The sequence below is a fragment of the Suncus etruscus genome, chromosome 10 (assembly GCF_024139225.1).
Source record: "Suncus etruscus isolate mSunEtr1 chromosome 10, mSunEtr1.pri.cur, whole genome shotgun sequence".
Classification (NCBI taxonomy): domain Eukaryota; kingdom Metazoa; phylum Chordata; class Mammalia; order Eulipotyphla; family Soricidae; genus Suncus; species Suncus etruscus.
The window spans coordinates 48,744,286-48,765,585 of NC_064857.1; the positions used below are offsets into that span (position 1 = coordinate 48,744,286).

Sequence of the window (21,300 nt, forward strand, 5' to 3'; positions counted from 1 at the left end):
CTCTTTAACCCACACAGCCAGAGCCAATCGACACTTTCCTTTCTGCTGCAGGCTTCCAGGGTGCACAAAGTTGCTTGACAAAGAAGGAAGGGAGGCTCCAGCCTGGGTGCTTGCTGGTACCGTGCTGGGAAGTTCCCTGCTCTAAGCCAGATGGGGCCCTGGATCTTCCAAGGCCTCTTTCTCAGCAGCATACAACAGGGTAAAATCCTCCAGGATCCCCTTACAGCGGTCCTCTCCAATCCAATAATCCAATCCAAGTGCAGGAGCCCTTCAGTGCGGTGCTTGCGGCAGGCTTCCTCCAGGGTTGGGGGGACTAGGCCGCTTCCTTCAGGACCAGGTTCCCAAACACTGGGGGGCTGGCGTATCACCCCTTGGTCTCCTCTCCAAGTAAAAGCGCAACCCAGGGGCTGGAGAGATAGCATGGAGGTAGGTAGGGCGTTTGCCTTGCATGCAGAAAGACGGTGGTTTGATTCCCACATCCCATATGTTACCCCCCACCACCACTTGAGCCTGCCAGGGGCGATTTCTGAGCATAGAGCCAGGAGTAAACAAACTCCTGAGAGCTACAGGGTGTGACCCAAAATATATTTATATATATTATTTTTAAAAAAGGAGAGGGACCAGAGAGATAGCACAGCGGTAGGGCGTTTGTCTTAGACGCAGAAGGACGGTGGTTCGAATCCCGGCATCCCATATGGTTCCCCGAGCCTGCCAGGAGCAATTTCTGAGCGTGGAGCCAGAAATTGTCATACCCTGAGCACTGCTGGGTATGACCCCCCCCAAAAAAGGGAGAGAGCTGAAATTGGGGGGATGCAGAGGGGTCCCAAAGAGAGAGAGCTGGATTATGACCGAAACCCAACTACAATCATGTTTTTGTTTGTTTGTTTGGTTGGTTTTTGGGCCACACCCGGCAGTGCTCAGGGGTTACTCCTGACTGTCTGCTCAGAAATAGCTCCTGGCAGGCACGGGGGACCATATGGGACACTGGGATTCGAACCAACCACCTTTGGTCCTGGATAGGCTGCTTGCAAGGCAAACGCCGTTGTGCTATCTCTCCGGGCCCTACAATCATGTTTGTAGTCATGGTGCTTAAATATATCTTTTTTTTTTTTTTTTTAAAGGAGAGGGACCAGAGAGATAACATGGAAGTAAGGCGTTTGCCTTACATGCAGGACGGACGATGGTTTGAATTCCAGCATCCCATATTATGGTCCCCCCTTTTTTGGGGGGTCACACCTGGCAGCGCTCAGGGGTTAATCCTGTCTCTAAGCTCAGAAATCGCTCCTGGCAGGCTTGGGGGAACCATATGGGATGCCGGTTTTCGAACCACCATCCAGCATGCAAGGCAAACACCCTACCTACCTCCATGCTATCTCTCCGACCCACGGTCCCCCCATTGAGCCTGCCAGGAGCGACTTCTTGAGCACAGAGCCAGGAGTAACCCCTGAGCACCACCGGTGTGACCCCCAAAAACCAAACAAACAAAATAAAAAAGGCGCAGCGCGACGCCGGCGTGCGGAGGTCCGAGAACTCCGCAAGCCCAGCCAGGCCCCGCAAGGCCCCAACAGCGCCAGCGCCAGCGCCGCCGCAGCCGCCGCCGCCGCCCAAAGCTTCCCGCGAAAGTGACGTCACGAGGCCGCCGCGCAGGCCCCGCCCCCGGCCGCCGGCCGGCCGCTCCCTCCCTCCCTCCCTCTCTCCTTCCCTCCCTTCCTCCCTCCGCGCGCTGGCGTGCGCCCCCGCCTCCGATTGGCCGCCCGCTGGCGGCGCGAGCGAGGCGCGGCCCGCGATTGGCCGGATGCCACGGACTAGGGGCGTGTCCCTCTTAGCCACGCCCCCGGCGGCGCGGAGGTGCGCGCGGCGGCGCGTGGCAGGTCGGCGGGCGCGCGGCGCGGCGGTGGCGGCGGCGGCGGCGGCGGCGGCGGTGGCGGCCCGAGCGCGGCCCGGCCCAGCCGACTCGTCCCCCCCCAGGCCGGCCCGGGGCCCGCCCGGCGGCCCCACGCGGCCTCCCGCCACGCCACGCCCCGCGCAGGCTCCTCGCGAGGGAGCGGAGAGACGGAGCGCAGGCCCCGGCCATGACCGACTTCAAACTGGGCATCGTGCGGCTCGGCCGGGTGGCCGGGAAGGTGGGTGAGCCGAGCGGAGCGGCGCGGAGCTGCCTGCAAGGGCCGGGCCGGACCAAGGCGGCGCTTCGAGGCCGGACCTGCCGGGCAGCCCGGTCTGGCGGGCTGCAGAGCCCCCCAAGAGGCCGCCCTGCCGGCCCGGCCCCGCCTGGCCCGGCCCAGGCCCGGCGATCGGCCGGTGTCCCGCAAGGGGCGCGGCCCACCCAGTCCTGCAGGCCTGTCCCGCGCACACTTGCAGCCCGAGCCTGCTTTCCCGCCGACTCCAGGCCCGCCCGGCCTCCCTCCCTGGCTTGGCACCTGTGCTGGCCCCGGGAGCCGCTGCCGGGCCCGGCTGCACCAGCCTCGGACTTCCTTCCCGTCGCCAAGGCGGGAGAAGCGCATGAGGGAGTCGGAGCGACTCAAAAAGCCACCCAGGCCCCCGAGAGGGGAGCGTGGCCAAGCAGGAGCGAGTCCTCCCCTTTTCGGGTGACCATGTGTCTCCGGAGGCCTATGGGGAAGGGTGGGCCGGCCACCACCACTCTGGGTGGGGTGTACTCAACCCCCCTGGCTCTGGGAGACCCCCCAACCCAGCCCCCTCCCTCTGGGAGACCCCCCCAACCCAGCCCCCTGCCTCTGGGAGACACCCCCAATCTAGCACCCCCTGGCTCTGGGAGATCACCCCAACCCAGCCCCCCTGCCTCTGGGAGACCCCCTCCCAACCCAGTCCCCGTGCTCTGGGAAACCCCCCAACCCAGCCCCCCTGCCTCTAGGAGACCCCCCAACCCAGCCCCCTGCCTCTGGGAGACACCCCCAGTCCAGCCCCCCTGGTTCTGGGAGACACCCCCAATCTAGCACCCCTGGCTCTGGGAGATCACCCCAACCCAGCCCCCCTGCCTCTGGGAGACCCCCCCAGCTCAGCCCCCCCTGGCTCTGGGAGACACCCCCTGTCCAGTCCCCCTGGTTCTGGGAGATTCCCCCCAACCTAGCCCCCCTGTCTCTGGAAGACACCCCCAATCCAGCCCCTCTGGTTCTGGGATGGGTACCCGGGCGGCTATGCACAAGACTTTTTTGCATTTGAGAACTGAAGGTGGATGGGAGGGAAAGAGTCAGGTGCCCCCCCAGGGAGTGCTCACAGGGTGTCTTTGGGGCACACACTTAGAAGGTGCTCACTGGCTCACATGGCCTGGCCTTCCAGAGCTGCTTCCTGCCTGCCGGCGGGGGACACACCTGAGCCTGGAAGGAGCTTCTCTTCTGCTCTGCCTGGCCTCCTGTGCTGGGTCTTTCCCAAAAGTGACATCTGCAACTGTGGTTTCTTTGCAGACCAAGTACACCTTGATTGATGAGCAGGACATCCCACTGGTGGAGGGCTACTCCTTCGAGGTGAGTCCTGTGTCCCCCATGCTGGTCCTCCCAACTCTGCTTTGGTAAAGCTGACCTGCTTCAGGCCCCATAAGATCTGGCCAGATCGGCCACTTAGTGTTGCAGGACCTAACTCCATGATGGGTGGAGCTGGGACAGGCCTCTCCAGAGAAGGCCCCTGCCTCTCCACCTCTTGTCCCCGCTTGCTCAGGAAACAAACAGGACCCCCTTGTGGTCTGGGATGGCCACTGTAGACTTGAACTGGGGCTAGGGGTCTACAGGGCTGGGCTATGAGTGTTGGAGGATTAGTGCCTTTTTCATGTTCCTCCCTTGAGTCCTCTCCTCCACAGTGTTCAGGCCCAACGCTCTGGTGATAGACACTATTTCCTGTCCGATATGGTTTGGTGCTTGACCTGGTGACATGGAGCTGTTGACCCACCTTAGGGCTCTTGCATTGCTGCAGGGTTTGTGCCTTTGAGATCTGTCCAGCCCTGCATTGGAGTTTCTTCCGTTTTGTGTTTCCACACCAGATGGTGCCCGGAATTGAACTGGGATTGGCCCCAGGCAAGGCAAGAGCCTTAAACCCTGTGCCTGTACTGTCTCTCTGGCTCAAAATTGACTTATTTTTTCAGGGGTGGGGCCAGCACTTAGTCACCCTCAGGCTTACTCCTGACTGCACTCAGGAATCATTCCTTGCGGGGCTCAGGGGTCTCTGGTGCCGGTGACTGAGCCAAGTTAGCTGTATTTTTTTTTTTTTTCAAGTTAGCTGTATTTAAGCCAGGCACCCACCCCTGTGCATCTTGGGCCGGATCGAAGCTGCTTTGACGAACTTTTGTTTCTTTATAGGCCCGAATGGAAGTCGACGCGGATGGCAATGGTGCTAAGATTTTTGCTTATGCCTTTGACAAGAACCGAGGCCGGGGGTCAGGCAGGCTCCTGCATGAGCTGCTGTGGTGGGTATCGTGGCCCAGCCCTGTTAACAGACACTTCTCCTCAGACCCATGTTACCTGTTATTTGCACACACCCAAAACATTTGAGGCCTTCCTGTCCCCTGGAGGATGGGTCCTGTATCCCCTGGAGGCTGGCCCTGTATTAGGCAAACCTGGCAGTGGAGTGTATGTGACAATTTCGTGAGGTTCTCTGGGCGGTCTCAAAGTGCATCCTTAAGGGTGTGCCTAGCTGCTGAGTGGAGAGGCAGCCTGGGCTTGTGGTACAAAGGGTCAGGCCCTGGTGTGTCCACCTCAGGCTAAGGGCAGCTTCTGACAGTTGTCTGTCTTCATCTCTAGGGAGCGGCATCGGGGCGGCGTGGCACCCAGCTTCCAGGTGGTGCACCTCAATGGCGTGACCGTGGACAATCGCCTGGACAACCTGCAGCTGGTGCCGTGGGGCTGGAGGCCCAAAGCTGAGGAGGTGTCCAGCAAACAGAGGTGGGTCTCAGCCCCAGTGTTCCTATACCACATGGGCTTCTCCCTGTCCTTAAACCCAACAGATTACCCAAGTTGTCCTGATGCTAAGTGTGTTGGACTGGGCTGGTCTCACCCTGCACTGTGAAATCCTAGGTTCTGGTCAAGGGCTTCTTGATTCCCGGAGCTCAAATGGCCGGTGGGCTAATGTGCCCAGATGAAAGGAAACTGGACAGCACAGCTGGGTGGTGACCCCAGGGTGTTCCTGACTGACCTGTATGTAGTGATTGGGATTTCCCAAACCTGTGTGTAGTGAGTGACCTCCGAAGTCACTTACTGACCCATGTGTGGTATTCATGACTGACTTGTATGTGGTGAACCCAGGTGCCCCTGACTGCCTCGTGTGCAGTGTGAGTGCAGGACTCCAGGGTGTCCTGACTGACCCATGTATAGTGACCCTGGGTGTCATGAATTCTTCTGAGAGCAGGCACTTGGTCTCTGCCATCTCTAGCATCCATCTGGGCAGCTGGGACACTTGGAGACAAAAGTAGGTTTGTGAGACATGGGAGCCTGTGACTGGGATATCTTCTTTTGGGTCACGCCCATGGTTTGTGGGTTGCCCCTGGTTTGGTGCTCAGGGATCACTGCTGGCATGGTCAGGGGACTATAGGATGCCAGGCTGGGCAGCCATGTACAACTCAGACGCTCTCCCCACTGTGCTGTTGCTCCAGTGTTCGTGACTGGAGCAGCCCTTTTTCACAGAGCTTTGAGTGGGCTGTCCCACGTGAAAGCTGTTTCTGTGAGGGTCACAGGCACACCTCAGACTTGGCCCACATGTTCGGCCCTTCCTGACTCCCTGAGGACACTGGTCAGTGTGTTTGCAGAGCTCTGGGCTAGGTGGGCCTTGCTGCTGTGGTTATGCTGGGGGGCTGCCTGAGTCTCAAGCAGGGTGTGAGAGAGTGCAGCATGTGTCCAGACAGGATGTGAGCTGTGGGTTCCCACCCTGCATCCTTGGCCCTGGTGATGGTGTTTGACTGGGGCTGTGACATGGGGCCTTTTGCCTTATGGGGGGTTTCACCTTTGCTCACAAGGCACTGAAACTTTTTAGATTCTGTCAAATCAGGCTGGAGAGAAAGAGGGTAGCAGGAGAATGCTTGCCTTGGGGATCCATCCCCCAATACTCCATATGGTGCCCCCAAGTGTCAGTCATCCCTGAGCCTGCTGGTATAGTCCCCCCAAAAACCAAAAGGAAAAGAAACTTGACATATTGTGCTGAGTTAGCTGCATGCCAATGTCTTATCCCTGTCCTGCCTTTTAGCCCCTTCCCCCTTCCCCTCTCAGTCCCCTTTCCTATCCCCTTTCCTGACCCCTGTCCCCATTCTTTTTTTGTCAAAATTGTTTTTGGGCCACACCGGGTGGCAGCACTCAGGAATTAACTTCTGGCTCTGTGCTCAGAAATTGCTCCTGGCAGGCTCAGGTTACCATATGGGATGCTGTGGATCGAACCAAGTCTATACTTTGGGTCAGCAGCATGCAAGGCAAACGCCTTACTGCTGTGTTATTGCTATGGTCTCTCAGCCCCATGTTGGGTTACATGTAACCCAACAGCCCCATTCTTACTGCACTCTCCTGCCTGTGTCTCTCCTTGACTCACTTAGGCCATGGAGGCACTGTGTCTCATCCCCTGGGACTCCTGTTCCCTTTTATGGCCAGACTTTCCCTTTGGGCTCGAGAGATGATGCAGCCACACCTGAGACCTGGCTTTAGGGGGCTGGACAGGGTAATTAATGAACTGAGCTTATCAAGGCCAGTTTGGTGTCCAGGAGAACCCACTACTTTGTTTCCTAGCTCTGCCTGATCCTCCGAACACTGCAAAGAGTGACTGCAAACTGGAGAAGCCTTTGCAGTGTCAGTGTGGCCCTAAAGCCAAGACACCCCAGAAACTAAGCGTATCCCTGTAGCTCCAGTACCCTGATCTCGGGGTCCTCCACAGCATGGCTGCCACTGAACTGGGCAGTCACTGCAGTCACGGCAGGGCTGATACTTTGACAACTCTGCTGCTGGTGGGTTTTTATTGGGGGGGGGTATGGGGGACAGTTGGATCATATTGCTTGTGCTCAGATCCAATCCTGACTCTCAGGATATCACCCTGGATGAATTGCCTGACCCAGTTGGTCACACCCAAGTTGGCCATGTGCTTGGCAAGAGTCCTGTGTCTGGACTTTTGTCTCGGACCCTATATGGGTATTTAAAAACTTTTGTGTGTGTGTGTTTTGGGTCATTCTCAGCAGTTCTTAGACCTTAGTCCTGGCTCTGTGCTCAAGGATTACTCCTGATTGTGTCTGCGCAGTTTGGGGTGTTGAGGATCGAACCCAGATCATCTTAGTGTGTCTCCCGTGGTACTATCTCTCTGGCCCCTGTTCTCTTTCTGCTTCTAAGTTTATTTGTTTTGGGGCCTTACCCTGCAGTGTTGGGTTAGAGGGCTTCCTTCCTGGTTATGCTTTGAACACTGGTGCTGGAGAATCAGACTTGGCAGCTGCTTGTAAAAATGTGCACCTGCGGGCCCGGAGAGATAGTACAGCGATATTTGCCTTGCAAGCAGCCGATCTAGGACCTAAAGTGGTTAGTTCGAATCCCGGTGTCCCATCTGGTCCCCCATGCCTACCAGGAGCTATTTCTTTTTTTTTTTTTTTTTTTTTTTTTTTTGGTTTTTGGGCCACACCCGGTAACGCTCAGGGGTTACTCCTGGCTATGCGCTCAGAAGTCGCTCCTGGCTTGGGGGACCATATGGGACGCCGGGGGATCGAACCGCGGTCCGTCTCCTAGGCTAGCGCAGGTAAGGCAGGCACCTTACCTCCAGCGCCACCGCCCGGCCCCGCCAGGAGCTATTTCTGAGCAGACAGCCAGGAGTAACCCCTGAGCACTGCCGGGTGTGGCCTAAAAACAAACAAACAAAAAAAATGTGTACCTGGGGCCAGAAAGATAGCACAGCAGTAAGACATTTTTTTGTTTGTTTGTTTGTTTTGTTTTGTTTTGGTCCTTTGGTCCTGGATTGGCTGCTTGCAAGGCAAACGCCGCTGTACTATCCATCCGGGCCCAGCAGTAAGACATTTGCCTTGCATGTGGCTGACTGGGACAGACCTGGGTTCAATTCCCGGCATCCCACATGGTCCCCTGAGCCTGCCAGGAGCAACTTCTGACTGCAGAGCCAGGAGTAACACCTGAGCACTGCCAAGTGTAGCCCAAAAACAAAAGCAAAAAAATAAATTAAAACATGTACCTGGCCCCCTGCACTCTTCTCCGGCCCCTCCTGACATGTCTGTCAGGCCCTACATTTAGAGTGTGGATCCATTTGGGTGTGAAGTTTTATCAGTGTTAAGGATCTCCAAGGTTAGTGCCTTTAGTTTTGGCTGGGGTGGGGTCCTGTAGCCTTGATTCCAACACATGTGGGCAGCACAGTGGGCGTTCAGCCACCCTCGAATCCAGCCTGCACTCTTGTTGGGGATTCTTTTTTTTTTTTCTTCTAGTTTTTGGGTCATACGCGGCAGTACTCAGGGGTTACTCCTGGATCTGCGCTCAGAAGTCGCTCCTGGCAGGCTTGGGGAACCATATGGGATGCCGGGATTCGGCATTCGGCATTCGTTTGGTGTAGAGCACATGCAAGGCAAACACCTTACCGCTGTGCTATTGCTCCTGCCCCAAGTTGGGGATTCTGTATGGCCAATGAGACTTACCTTGAGAGGGCAAGGGTAGGAGGTCTCCGTGATGCCTTCCTGGCTGCCGTAGGGCACATTGTGCTGGGGTCCAAGCTGTATGTGGCCAGCCCTGTAGGTGCTGACCTGGATGGAACAGTCCATGCAAGTTGCCAAGAGACAAGCTGGTGGGGTCGGATTGGTTGTCCCCTGGCCTGACCCTGTTTGCCTGCTTCTCTCGAAGGGAGCAGAGCTTATACTGGCTTGCGATTCAGCAGCTTCCCACGGACCCCATCGAAGAGCAGTTCCCAGTCCTGAATGTAACACGCTACTACAACGCCAATGGGGACGTGGTGGAGGAGGAGGAGAGCTCCTGTACATACTATGAGTGCCACTACCCTCCCTGCACCATCATGGAGAAGCAGGTAGGCCCCGGCCCTGCCACACCCTCACCACGTCCCTGCCTGGTGCCATCTAATCCAAGCTGGAAAGCTAGCACCTCACCAGTCTGACGGCAGCCGCGCTTATCCCATGTTCTTTGCAGCTCCGAGAGTTCAACATCTGTGGACGCTGCCAGGTGGCCCGGTACTGCGGCTCCCAGTGCCAGCAGAAGGACTGGCCTGCGCACAAGAGACACTGTCGCGAGAGGAGGCGCCCGTGCTTGCAGGAGGCCGAGCCAGAGCGATGACCAGACCGTGTTCCATGTGTCATGCGCCTATCGATGGTGGCTTGAGATGCTGCGGGTACAGCTGAGACCAGCCTTGCCCATGAAGCCCGCGCTGTGCCCTGAGCAGCTTCCCGCCCTCTTGGGGGACGGTGTCCCCAGGACTTATCCCCAGCAGAGACTGGGCAGGCTCCTAATGGGGCCTTTCCCCTTATTTATATGTTAATATGTTTGTAAACTCATGTACAGTTTTCTTGGGAGGAGGTGGAGGGAAGGTTAGAAGCGATAATAGAGGGGCCAGAGCAATAGTTCAGCGGGTGGGGTGCTTGCCTTTGCACGCCGATGAACCATTGTCAATCCTTGATATCCCGTGCAGTCCTCTAAGCACCGCCAAGAGTACGTCTGGAGCACGAGCCGGGAGTAACTCCTGGGCATGGCCAGCTGTGGCCCCAAAACCAAAAAAGTGACAATAGAACCTTTTGCTGTAATCCTTAAATGGCACATAGTGCCCTGCGTCGACGTGGTACGTAGGTAGCTGTCTGTCTCTTTTTCTGCCTGTCTTCATTCAGGCATGGCGGCAGAGAAGGCCCAAGCCCATCTGTGGTCTGAAGATATGGCCGTCAGCTTGCCCCTGGGCCCCCAGCAACTCTAGCCTCCATTGAGTCAGGACTGACCCTGGCCTTCTGGCCTGCAGCTACCAGCTGAATCATCAATAGGTTTTGCATCTGTCCTGCCTGTATCTTACTGGCCCATGCCAACCCTAAGGGTCCTATTATGTCACTCCAGGATGTAGCAGAACCCAGACCCTGATTTGGTCAGGTGGGGTCCAAGTGGGCACTAACCTGGTGTAGGTAGTTCCAGACACAGCTGGGACCAGGGATTTGACTAAGCTGTGTTCACCAGGCACACACCATGTATAGTTCACACTATACTGACTGACAGGTCAGTGTCCAGGGTCTCTGCTACTTGCAACATGTTCTAGGTACCAATGCTAGCTTGCTCTTGGATGCTGTGGCACCTCAGCCACAGTTTTGTCAGGTAGTCTGCTGTGGGTGCCCCACATTTGGGCTCCACCTGGCCTGTGTGGCCCCCTCTGTTCACATCAAAGCCTGACTTGACTCTGACATGGGATGTATAGGTTGGAGCCCTCTCCCTCAGCTTTCCAGACAACCCCATCATGTAGTCTTGCTGCTGCTGTCTCGAGTGTCCACACAAGTTCAGAAGTGAGTAGCTGATTTGGGTCAGGAAAGCAAGGTTCTCTCCTGGTACTGGGTAGGCCCCCACCACTACCAGGACAGGCTTTTTTCTTGGGGCTACACCCAGTGACGCTCAGGGGTTACTCTTGGCTATATGCTCAGAAGTCGCTCCTGTCTTTTTTTTTTTGTTGTTTTGTTTTTTTTTTTTTGGGCCACACCCGGTAACGCTCAGGGGTTACTCCTGGCTATGTGCTCAGAAGTTGCTCCTGGCTTGGGGGACCATATGGGACACCGGGGGATCGAACCGCGGTCTGTCCAAGGCTAGCGCAGGCAAGGCAGGCACCTTACCTCTTGCGCCACCGCCCGGCCCCAGTCGCTCCTGTCTTGGGGGACTATATGGGATTCCGGGATTCAAACTACTGTCCTGCATGCAAGGCAAATGCCCTACCTCCACGTTATCTCTCAGGTCCCCCTTTTGAATAATTTTTAAGGGTTCTAATCTGGGTGGGGGGCCTATACATAGGGGAGCAGGACATGCTGATTAATACCAGTTTTTGCAACACCTGGCAACACTCAGAAATCGCTCCTGGCATGCTCAGACGACTATATGGGATGCCAGGGATTGTGGGTAAGCATTGTGCAAGTCAAGCACCCTACCTCTGCTATCAGGCCTAGAATGAACTACCTTACGGGTCTGCAACCTTTTGGGATCAACGCACCAGTGCTCCAGAATCAGTCTTGGATGGAGCTTGGACAATCTGGGTTGGTGGGGAACCAATTGCATTGGCTGCGTGTGAGTCCTGTACTACTGCTCTGAGTTTTTTGGGGTCACACCCGGCAGCACTCAGGGGTTACTCCTGTTCCACTCAGATATAGCTCCTGGCAGGCACGGGGGACCATATGGGATGCCGGGATTCGAACCAACGTCTTGCATGAAAGGCAAACGCCTTGCCTACAAGCTATCTCTCCAGCCCTGTACTACTCTCTCGTCCCTATTTTCTCTACACATCCTTTTGGGTGTCCAGGAGGGGATGGGGAGGGATACGGGGTGCCTGGGGCTAATCTGGCCCGCCCTGTGTGCAGAGCAGGCACCTTGCCCTGGGCAGCTAGGTCTAACAACCTTGGATTTCGGACAAGGCCAGGAGACGGGCCGGTCGCCCGGGCAGCGGGAAGCGCAGGGGTACACGCAGGTATCTGTCGCCGACCGGAAGTGACGTACAGGAAAAGGTGGGCGGGCCCTCGAAGCCACGCCGGGGTCGCTTCCGCCCGGCGGCATCATCCACCCCGGCTCCATGCTGGCTGTCAACCACGCTCATCGCGCCCCGCACGGGCGCGCTCAGCGGTTGCAGGTGCTGGACACCGAGTTCACCGCCGACTCGGTGGAGTGGTGCCCGCTTGAGGGCCACCGGCGCCTGCTGGCCTGCGGCACCTACCAGCTGCGGGAGACCGAGGACGCCCAGGTGCAGTTGCATGCCTGATCTGGCTGGGTTAGGGCAGGGAGGGGGCCCCTGGACAAGCTGGAAGGAGGAGAAGGGGCCCCGGACAGGCTTAGCTGGGGGACCAAGGAGCCTCTGGACAAGCTGGAAATAGAAGGGGTCCCTGGACAGGCAAAGTCGGGAGACCGAGGAGCCTCTGGACAGGCTAAGTTGGGCGACGAACGGGCCCCTGGACAAGCTGGGCAAGAAGGCCTTGGTCCTGGAGTGTACCTCACGGGGATCCTCAGTTGCAGAGCCACCACAGGATTAAGGGCCCCAGTTCTTGGCTCTTAGTTTCCCATGGAGCCTGCATCTTCCCCAACACTCCCACCCTGTGCAGGATGAGCAGAACCTGAGACACCAGAAGCGCCTAGGTCGTCTCTACCTGTATCAAGTTCAGAACATGACACCAGGCAGCCCGCTGGAAGAGATGTGCCTGCAGGAAGTACATCGCAGGGACACAGCGGCCATTCTGGACATAAAATGGTACCGGGGAAGACCAGAGGGGTGGAGAAAAGGGCTCTGCTGACTCCATCTCCTGTTCCTTCCTGCTCCTTGAACCTCCAGACCCCACGTAGCATGTTTTTTATGTCACCAGATGGCAATCAGCTTCGTTTGGTTTGGGCTCTAAGCCTGATGGAGTGGGCCCCAGTGGACTGGGCCCCAATGGACTGGGCCTAATGCTTAAGGATGGAGCTTGGGCCTCCCACATGTAAAACCCTGCTTATGAGCTAGAGAGGCAGTCCTGGGGTGAGGAATCTCCCATGCTTGCATATGGCTCACCCTGGTTCGGTCCCTGGCACAACTTTAGGTTCCAGAGCCAGGAGCAGCCACCCTGTATTGATTCTAGTCTCCCACCCCTTGCAAAAGAACCCTGGACACTCTCGCCGTTGGCACCCACCGCTCAAGCCCAACTTCAGGGCTGATGTTGGCTGCAGGGCTCCAGGATCTCTGCTCTGCTCTCCTGACCCTGACTGACCTCAGCTTTGTTTCGCAGGTGCCACAGTCTAGTTGCCGACCATGTCGTCTTGGGAGTGGCAGATGCCAGTGGGTTGGTGCAGCTCTTCTACCTGCTGGAACATGATGAGGTCAGTGACTAGAGCCAGGCAGGAAGGAGTGGCCGGTCTGTGCGGCATGGACATCCCAGGGCAGTTCAGCCCTGCCTGACAGGAGCTTTGCTTTGTGTTTTGGCTTTTTGGGCCACCCCTGGCACTGTTCACAACCAATCCTGATGGGTGCTGGATCTTGAGCTGGGGTGGGCGCTGTGCAGGACCTCACGTTCGATGTCTGGCCCTCTATGGTAAAGGATCTGAGTATCAAACATCCCAGCTGTTGGTCTGTCTATAGTGATCTCGGGCTGTGGGCTGAGCCCCTGAGTCTTCATGTGAGTTAGGTCCCCTCTTCTGAGAGCAGGCATGGGAGCCTGGCTTGAAGGCGGGCCTAAGAAAAGTTGACATATCCCACTGGGCACAAGGGAGTGTTCAGTTTTCACGTGCTTGAAGAATGAGAGCAAGGAGATTCATGGCCCCCAAGGGACGCACACAGACAGGTTTGGGAGGCACCACCACTTTGGAAGCAATTGAGGGTGTGAGAAAGCACCCAAAGGAGATAGATCTCAGAGGTTGGAGCGGTAGTCACAGGGCAGGGGTCACCCTGGCTTTTCCTGCTAGACACAATCATAGTGTTGGGGTCCATGGAGGGTGAGGGACCTTGCCCTTGCTGGCAGGTGGAAGGTGGTGGCAGTTCCCCCTATCCCCTGCAGCCTCTTCTCTCCACAGAACCAGTATTCTCTGGAGCCTTTGTCTCACTTTGCCCTGGAGGAGCAGACACTGGTCCTGTCCTTGGATTGGTCCACGAGGAACTGGGAGAGGTAAGGCTAAGGCTTGTACTGAGGATAGAGGTAGGGGGACCCTTGGTGTGCACTGGTCATCTTTGGGCATGAGGCACCTCTTGGGGCATGTGAGGGAACAAGAGGAAAGTCACACAGCTGGGTAGGAGTGCCAGTGTGGATGAGGGCTGCTGCTCAGCTGCATGTGCCCACGGGGCTCTCTCTGTAGAAAATCCAGCCAGCCTTTGAACATCATCATCAGCGACTCCAAAGGGTACCTGCATCTGCTGCAGGTGGAATCGTCAAGCGGCTCCCTGATGAAGAAGGCCACTTGGAAGGCCCACAAGTTTGAAGCCTGGGTCGCCGCTTTCAACTACTGGCAGACAGACATCATGTACTCAGGTAGGTGCTCTGCTGGCTCCACACAATGGGACCCGGGACACATACGGAGGGGTGCCCTGCAGTGGGGGCCAGAGTAGAGCCTGGGCAATATTCGTAGTCCTGAAGGCGCAAGGGGCAGGGGTTATCTCAAGGTGCTGGCCAGTTTCTGCCCTTTGCCGGATGGTGACAAGGGGACCTTGGTAAGGGCCATGGTGCCTTTTTCTACGACTTTGTTTTGGGGCACACCCAGTCATTATGGGGGACTCCATGGCTACAGAGCTTAAATCTGAGGCTTTGGCAGCAAAGCTCACGTATGTTTGGAGTTGTCTAGCCTCTCCTTCAGAGCTATTTCTCTGGCTCCTTTGCCCGGCCACAGGGCTCCTGGCCTGGCCTTGCTCCTGGGAACAATGACTTCTGACTTAACGAGGCACTTGGTCCTGTGTCAGGTCTGTGTGCCTCCCAGGCACTAGGCTACCCTGTACACTCAAAGATATGTCTGGTTTGGGGCACCATGGGGCAGCCCTGAGCACCCTTCACTCCTCCCTCCTGCCTGGCATGGCTTTCTCTGCTTGGGCCTTCATGCAATGTTTGCTGAGCAAAGGGAAGTGGCCAGCTCGTGACCTGTGGTGGCCTGTCTCCTGCCTTGCAGGAGAATCTTTCTAGATTCCAAGTCCTGACTACCAAAACCACAGCCGCCACTCCTGCCCTCTCACATCCCACCAGCCCCATCACCACCATTTCTGTTCCCTCACTCCACTGGCCTTTTGTCACCAAGCCCCTACCTGAATCCCAGGATCTTCCCTAACCAGTGTGCATTTATTTCAGTAATTCCTCTTTGCTCAAGTTCTCGGCACCCTTTGTTGACGGTGGGAGGGGTCACATCTGGTACACGGAGGGTTTACTCCTGGAAGTGCTTGGGGGACCATTTGAGATGCCAGGGACCAAACCTGGGTCAGCTGTGTGTGCAAGGCAAATTCCCTACTCACTGTGCCATCACTCCAGCCCCTGTATCCTTCATTTTTTATTTATTTACTTTTGTGTGTGTGTGGTTTTTGGGTCACACCCGGCAGTGCTCAGGGGTTATTCCTGTCTCCAGGCTCAGAAATTTCTCCTGGCAGGCACGGGGACCATATGGGACACCGGGATTCGAACCAATGACCTCCTGCGTGAAAGGCAAACACCTTACCTCCATGCTATCTCTCCGGCCCCTTTATTTACTTATTATTTGGGTTTTGGTTCATTCCCAGCAGTGCTCCGGTTACTCCTGGCTCTGCACTCAGAAATCGCCCCTGCTGGAGCGATAGCTCAGCGGTGACGCATTTGCCTTGCACACGGCTGACCCAAGACTGAACCCGGCATCCTATATGGTCCCCCAAGCCAGGAGCGATTACTGAGCGCATAGCCAGGAGTAACCCCTGAGGGTCACAGTGGCCCAAAAAACAAACAAACAAACAAACAAAAAAAGAAACCACCCCTGGCAGGCTGGGGACTATATTCGAAACATAGACGGCTGCCCTGGACCGGCTGTGTACAAGGCAAACGCCCTACCGCTGTGGTATCTTTCTGGCCCTATTTTATTTTATTTTATTTTATTTTATTTTATTTTATTTTATTTTTATTTTTTTTTTTTTTTTTTTTTTTTTTGGTTTTTGGGCCACACCCGTTTGATGCTCAGGGGTTACTCCTGGCTATGTGCTCAGAAATCGCCCCTGGCTTGGGGGGACCATATGGGACGCCGGGGGATCGAACCGCGGTCCGTTCCTTGGTAGCGCTTACAAGGCAGACACCTTATCTCTAGCGCCACCTTCCCGGCCCCTATTTTATTATTTTATTTTATTTTGTCTTTTGGGCCACACACTGCAGCACTGGGGTTACTCCTGGTTCTGTACTCAGAAATCGCTCCTGGCAGGCTCGGGGGACCTATGAGATGCTGGGGATTAAACCCAGGTTTGTCCTTGGTTGGCCTCATGCAAGCCCTACCGCTGTGCTATCACACCAACCTGCACCCTAAATATTTTTTTGTTTTTTTGTTTTTGGGCCACACCCAGCAGTGCTCAGGGGTTACTCCTGGCTGTCTGCTCAGAAATAGCTCCTTGCATATGGGACCATATGGGACACCGGGATTCGAACCAACCACCTTAGGTCCTGGATCGGCTGCTTGCAAGGCAAACACCGCTGTTGCATCCTAAATTTTTGAGGGTGGCCATACCCAGCAATGCTCACAAGACCTTATGGGGTGCTGGGATAGAATCTGGGTCAGCCTCATGCAAGGCAAGAATCCTCCCTATGCTCTCACTTCAGTCCCAGATCCTGTTTATGATTTAAGGTCCAGCTCTCTTGTATTGTCCCTTCAGTCCTTGGTCCTGTTCCAGTGAGGTTACAAGGGGGTTTACTTTCCTCTCTTTACTCGTAAGACTGGGAATGGGTCAGCAGACAAGAATATTCATTGCGTGCATTCATTGCATTCGATCCCAAACTCTGGGGAATAATGACAGTGGTGAAGGTTCAAGAACCTTAAGTCTTTAATATTTTCTGCCTCGCACAGTTTGTGTTCAGAATTATCAACAGGTAGAGCATTGATCATTTGGGCCAAACAGACAATATTTCCTTCCACCGCATCAGCCCCGGCCACAAAGCTGCCACCCTGCCAACCTGTCCTGGTCTTCTGTGACGCCAAAAATCAAACCCACACTCTCCCCTGCTCCCCCTCTTCTCCCAGCAGGCGCAGTCCACGGTCTTGGCTCTTGTTCCTCAGGTCTGCAGTACCTGTCACCTGTCTCCATGTTCTGATATCTATGCCCATCTGAGCCCAGGAACTACCCTTCCTGGAAAGTGGCTTTTCATGCTCTGGGTGCTGTTCTCAGGGCTGGTTCTGTCCCCACAGGTGGGGACGACGGTATGCTGAAAGCCTGGGATTCCAGGATAACTGGGGTCAATCTGTTCAGCAGCAGAAGGTACATTCTCCTTGGGGCTAAAGTATGCGCTAGGCATCCCAGACCCCTGCGCTCCCACCCTGCACTGCCTCACCCCCACTTCTTCCTTGCAGGCACTCGGCGGGTGTGTGCAGCATCCAGAGCAGCCCCCATCGTGAGCACATCCTGGCCACAGGCAGGTAAGCCCAAGGTTCACTGGAAGGGGATGTGGTGGGTAGGGATCCCATGGGAGATGACCTCCAACTGGGCACTCTTTTTCATGTTTTGGTTTTTGGGCCACACCCAGTGGCAGTCGGGGGTTACTCCTGGCTCATCGCTCAGGAATCGCCCCTGGCAGGCTCAGGGGATCCTATGGGAGCCGTGGATCGAACTGGGTCAGTTCCAGGATGGCTACATGCAAAATAAACACCCTACAGCTGTGCTACAGCTCCAGCACCCTAACTGGCACTCTTGCCTTCAGCTATGACCAGCATGTGCTGTTGTGGGACACTCGCAACATGAAGGAGCCCCTTGAGGATGTTTCCACGGAGGGTGGCGTGTGGAGACTCAAGTGGCACCCTTTCCACCCACATTTGTTGCTGGCGGCCTGTATGGGTGGTGGTTTCCAGATCATCAAGTACCAGGACACTAGCGGTGAGTAGAGCTCCCTGGCTCCTTGCCCTGCAGGGCACTCCTGGGGCTCTGCTGCAAGCCACACCATTTCTGCTTCAGGTCTCTTGAAAGCCTCTCTCTCTTGGCTCTCCCCTGGACCCCAGTCAGTTCTCAGTCATTCTCTGACCCTCTTGGGCCACAAGCTTCTCCACCTTTCCCTTCCGCAGCCCACCTCTGACCGCCTTCCCTGATGTTCTTCCAGTCTGCACAAGTTGACAACCCTGAGGACCCCATGCTCAGCACCCTCAACCCTCTTGTCACCACACCCTGAGCAGTGCCTAGCATTGATTCCACCCAGAGTATCTGAAAATGAAAGGCTGGGATGATAGCACAGCAGGGAGGACATTTGCCTTGCACAGGGCTGACTTGGGTTCCATCTCCGACATCCCATATGGTCCCCAAAGTTTGCCAGGACTTTTTTTTTTTTTATTGTTTTTAATTTTGTTTTTGTGCCACAGCTGGCAACACTCAGGGGTTTCTCCTGGCTCTGCACTCAGAAATCGTTCCTGGCAGGCTCAGGGAACATATGGGATGCTGGTGATCGAACCCGAGTCCATCCTGATCAGCAGCATGCAAGGCAAATGCTCCACCGCTGTGCTATCACTCTGGCTCCACCAGGAGTAACTTCTGAGTGCACAGCCAGGAGTAAGCCCTGAGCACCCCCAGGTAGCCCTGCATTCTCTTTCAGAATAGAACTGTGGCCTCTGTCTGTGATCCTTATTTTGTTCTGGGGCCACACCTGGCAGTGCTCAGGGGACTGTGGTGCTGGGTATTGAACCCAGGCTTCCCATGTGTCTTAGTCTACTTTGCTCTCCAGAACTGCAGAACTATTTTTTGTGTTCTGGGGCTCTTAGGGATATAGGGTGCTAGGGATCAAATCTAGAATGGCCCCATGCATAGTAAGTACCTTAACCTGTTGTATGACCTTTACAGCCTCTCACCTTTTTTTTTTTGGTTTTTGGGTCACACCCGGCATCGTTCAGGGGTTCCTCCTGGCTCTATGTTCAGAAATCATTCCTGGCAGACTCGGGGGACCATATGGGATGCTTGGATCACCACCATCCTTCTGCATGCAAGGCAAATGCCTTACCTACATGCTATCTCTCCGGTTTTGGGTCATATCTGGCAGTACTCAGGGGTTACACCTGATGGCACCCAGGAATCACTCCTGGGTGCTCAGGGGTCCATATGGGATGCCAGAGGTCAAAGAAAGGTAGGCTACATGCAAGACAAACACCTTAAACACTGTACTATTTCTCTGGCCCCTCATATTTTGTGTGTGTGTGTGTGTGTGTGTGTGTGTGTGTATGTGTGTGTGTGTGTGTGATTTTGGGGTTACTCCTGGTAGGTTTGGGGAACCTTATGGGATGCCAGTGATAGAGTCAACTACAGGCAAGGCAAATGCCCTCTCCACTGAACTATGGCTCCAGCCCCTCACCTTGATTTTTTAAAATAATTGGCCTTCACCTCTCCCAAGAAAATAATCCCCAGGGCCGGGCGGTGGCGCTAAAGGTAAGGTGCCTGTCTTGCCTGCGCTAGCCTTGGACGGACCGCGGTTCGATCCCCCGGTGTCCCATATGGTCCCCCGAGCCAGGAGCAACTTCTGAGCACATAGCCAGGAGTAACCCCTGAGCGTTACCGGGTGTGGCCCAAAAACCAAAAAAAAAAAAAAAAGAAAGAAAAAAAGAAAATAATCCCCAACAATAGAGGCTGGATAGTTCCCAGCTTGAATCCCCAGCACCACCAGAGATCACATGCAGCAGAGCTAGGAATAGCCTTCAGCGCTGTTGGGTATGTCCCCAGCACCCACACTCCTCAAAAAGATCTGGGGTACAGGCTCTGTAGTGCTAGGGCTTTGGGGCTACATGTTCACCTGCTTTGCAAGTGCTCTACTTTGGGCTATCCCCCAGCCTACCTTATCTTTAGTTCCCTGGTAGATTCAGCCCTACCTTCAGTCCTCTGAAAAAGCTGAAGCTGCCAGGGTTGAGAGGCAGCTCCGAGGCTCAGAGTGTGAGTTTGAGAGTGCATGTGTGACCAAAACACAGAAGCTGCCAGGACTGAGGCATCTCTGCAGCCCCCAGATTAGGTGTGTTTGCATATGTTATATATGTTGGAGGCCAGTTTCCACACTGCAGGGTCCCAGGCCCTCAGAATAACAGATATCCCTCACTAATGGAATGAGCAGATCCACTGGAACATGCCGGTTTCTGCAGCAGTGACACATGGATCCTTGACAGTGCTCATGTATTCCTCCCAGCAGCTGCCTTGGTCCTTTACTTTGTTCCCTTGGTGAGGGACCTCATTCAGCAGTGCTCAGGAAGGGAAAGGATATTCCTGGTTTTAGGATCAGTAAGGCAAATGGCTGTCATTCTAGCACTTTGTTGAAAAAAATTTTTATGGGGGGTGGGGGTTGTGGTGAGGTTTTACCACCCTGGGCCAATGCTCAGACTACTTCTGACTGCTTAGCAGTGCCAAGGAAGCAGGTGCCCTGTCCCACTCACTCATACTCAAGTTTTGTTATAGTGCCTTCCCCACTGACTTGTCTCTAAACTGAGCCTGGCCTTTGGAAGGGCTTCTTCCTACCTGTGGTTCTGGGCTGACCACTCCAAAGACAATAGCATGCTCTCTGCACAGTACAGTGGCAGCTTAGTCAACACTGGCTGCCAGCTGAGTACATCCATGTTATGGCTCTCAAGCCTCCCATATATCTGCTCACAAATTCACAGCTGGGCTGGGCCACACACAGAGAGGATGTGGAATTCTGGTTAAATGTTTCTGTGTTGTGTCCTATTCCAGAAGAGAAGAATGATGTACTACTGACCTCTATGGCTCACATGCAGTCGGACTCACTGGTATATGGGGCCGACTGGTCCTGGCTCTACGTCATCAACAGGTTCCAGCCCAACTTGGACCCTTCTCTAAGGAGCACAATCAACCCATTCAGCAAGGCGTTAACAAGATGTTCAGAGAACATTAACCAAGCACAGGACACAGCACTTTTGTCAATACAGAGCCCATTCTGGCCAATACAGGCAAAGGACCAAAGTAGTGTGGAGGAGGTAAAGGTTGTGTGTGAGAGCAACAGCTCCCTGGATATAGCAAGTTTTGATATCAATCTCCTGGCCACTTGCTCTTTTTATGATCATGCTCTTCAGTTCTGGAAGTATGACAGTAGTTCTGAAAGCTGCAGCTAGAAAGGATGCGGGGGAGTGGGATCATAAATAAAATTAAGAATGCGAACTTTTGGGGTCAGAGAGATAGCATGGAGGTAAGGCATTTGCCTTGCATGCAGGGCAGTGGTTCAAATCCTGGCATCCCATATGGTCCCCTGAGCCTGTCAGGAGCAATTTCTGAACATAGAGCAGGAATAACCCCTGAACGCTGCCGGGTGTGACCCCCCCCCCCAAAATAAAGAATACCAACTTTTTATAATAAAGCTCGTCTTCAGGAGCCCCACAGAGGGGAACTATGGCAAGTATGTTTGGGCTATGGGGAGGAGGGGCAGATGGAGGATCTATGAGGGGGGCTCCGGCTCATATCTGTTGCTGTCTCACCATCTACTTGCTTGGAAGCCATTCCCGGCTCTGCCCAGAGCTTACTCCTGCTCTGTGATGCCCT

The 21,300-nt window shown here is 55.2% G+C and overlaps 2 protein-coding genes across 2 annotated transcripts; both read left to right on the forward strand.

The window, feature by feature from the left end:
• The first annotated feature begins 2,011 nt into the window (after positions 1 to 2,011).
• On the forward strand, positions 2,012 to 9,693 carry ZMYND19 (zinc finger MYND-type containing 19). The gene is made up of 6 exons (XM_049781987.1): positions 2,012 to 2,123; positions 3,420 to 3,479; positions 4,305 to 4,411; positions 4,746 to 4,886; positions 8,799 to 8,979; positions 9,099 to 9,693. Exons 1-6 carry the CDS (start codon positions 2,073 to 2,075, stop codon positions 9,240 to 9,242), a joined length of 684 nt encoding a protein of 227 aa, XP_049637944.1. The 5' UTR covers positions 2,012 to 2,072; the 3' UTR covers positions 9,243 to 9,693.
• Positions 9,694 to 11,671: 1,978 nt separating this feature from the next.
• DPH7 (diphthamide biosynthesis 7) lies at positions 11,672 to 20,913 on the forward strand. Its single transcript, XM_049781983.1, has 9 exons — positions 11,672 to 11,874; positions 12,230 to 12,375; positions 12,887 to 12,977; positions 13,668 to 13,759; positions 13,947 to 14,119; positions 16,983 to 17,052; positions 17,145 to 17,210; positions 17,492 to 17,664; positions 20,479 to 20,913. Exons 1-9 carry the CDS (start codon positions 11,707 to 11,709, stop codon positions 20,874 to 20,876), a joined length of 1,377 nt encoding a protein of 458 aa, XP_049637940.1. The 5' UTR covers positions 11,672 to 11,706; the 3' UTR covers positions 20,877 to 20,913.
• The last annotated feature ends 387 nt before the right edge of the window (positions 20,914 to 21,300 follow it).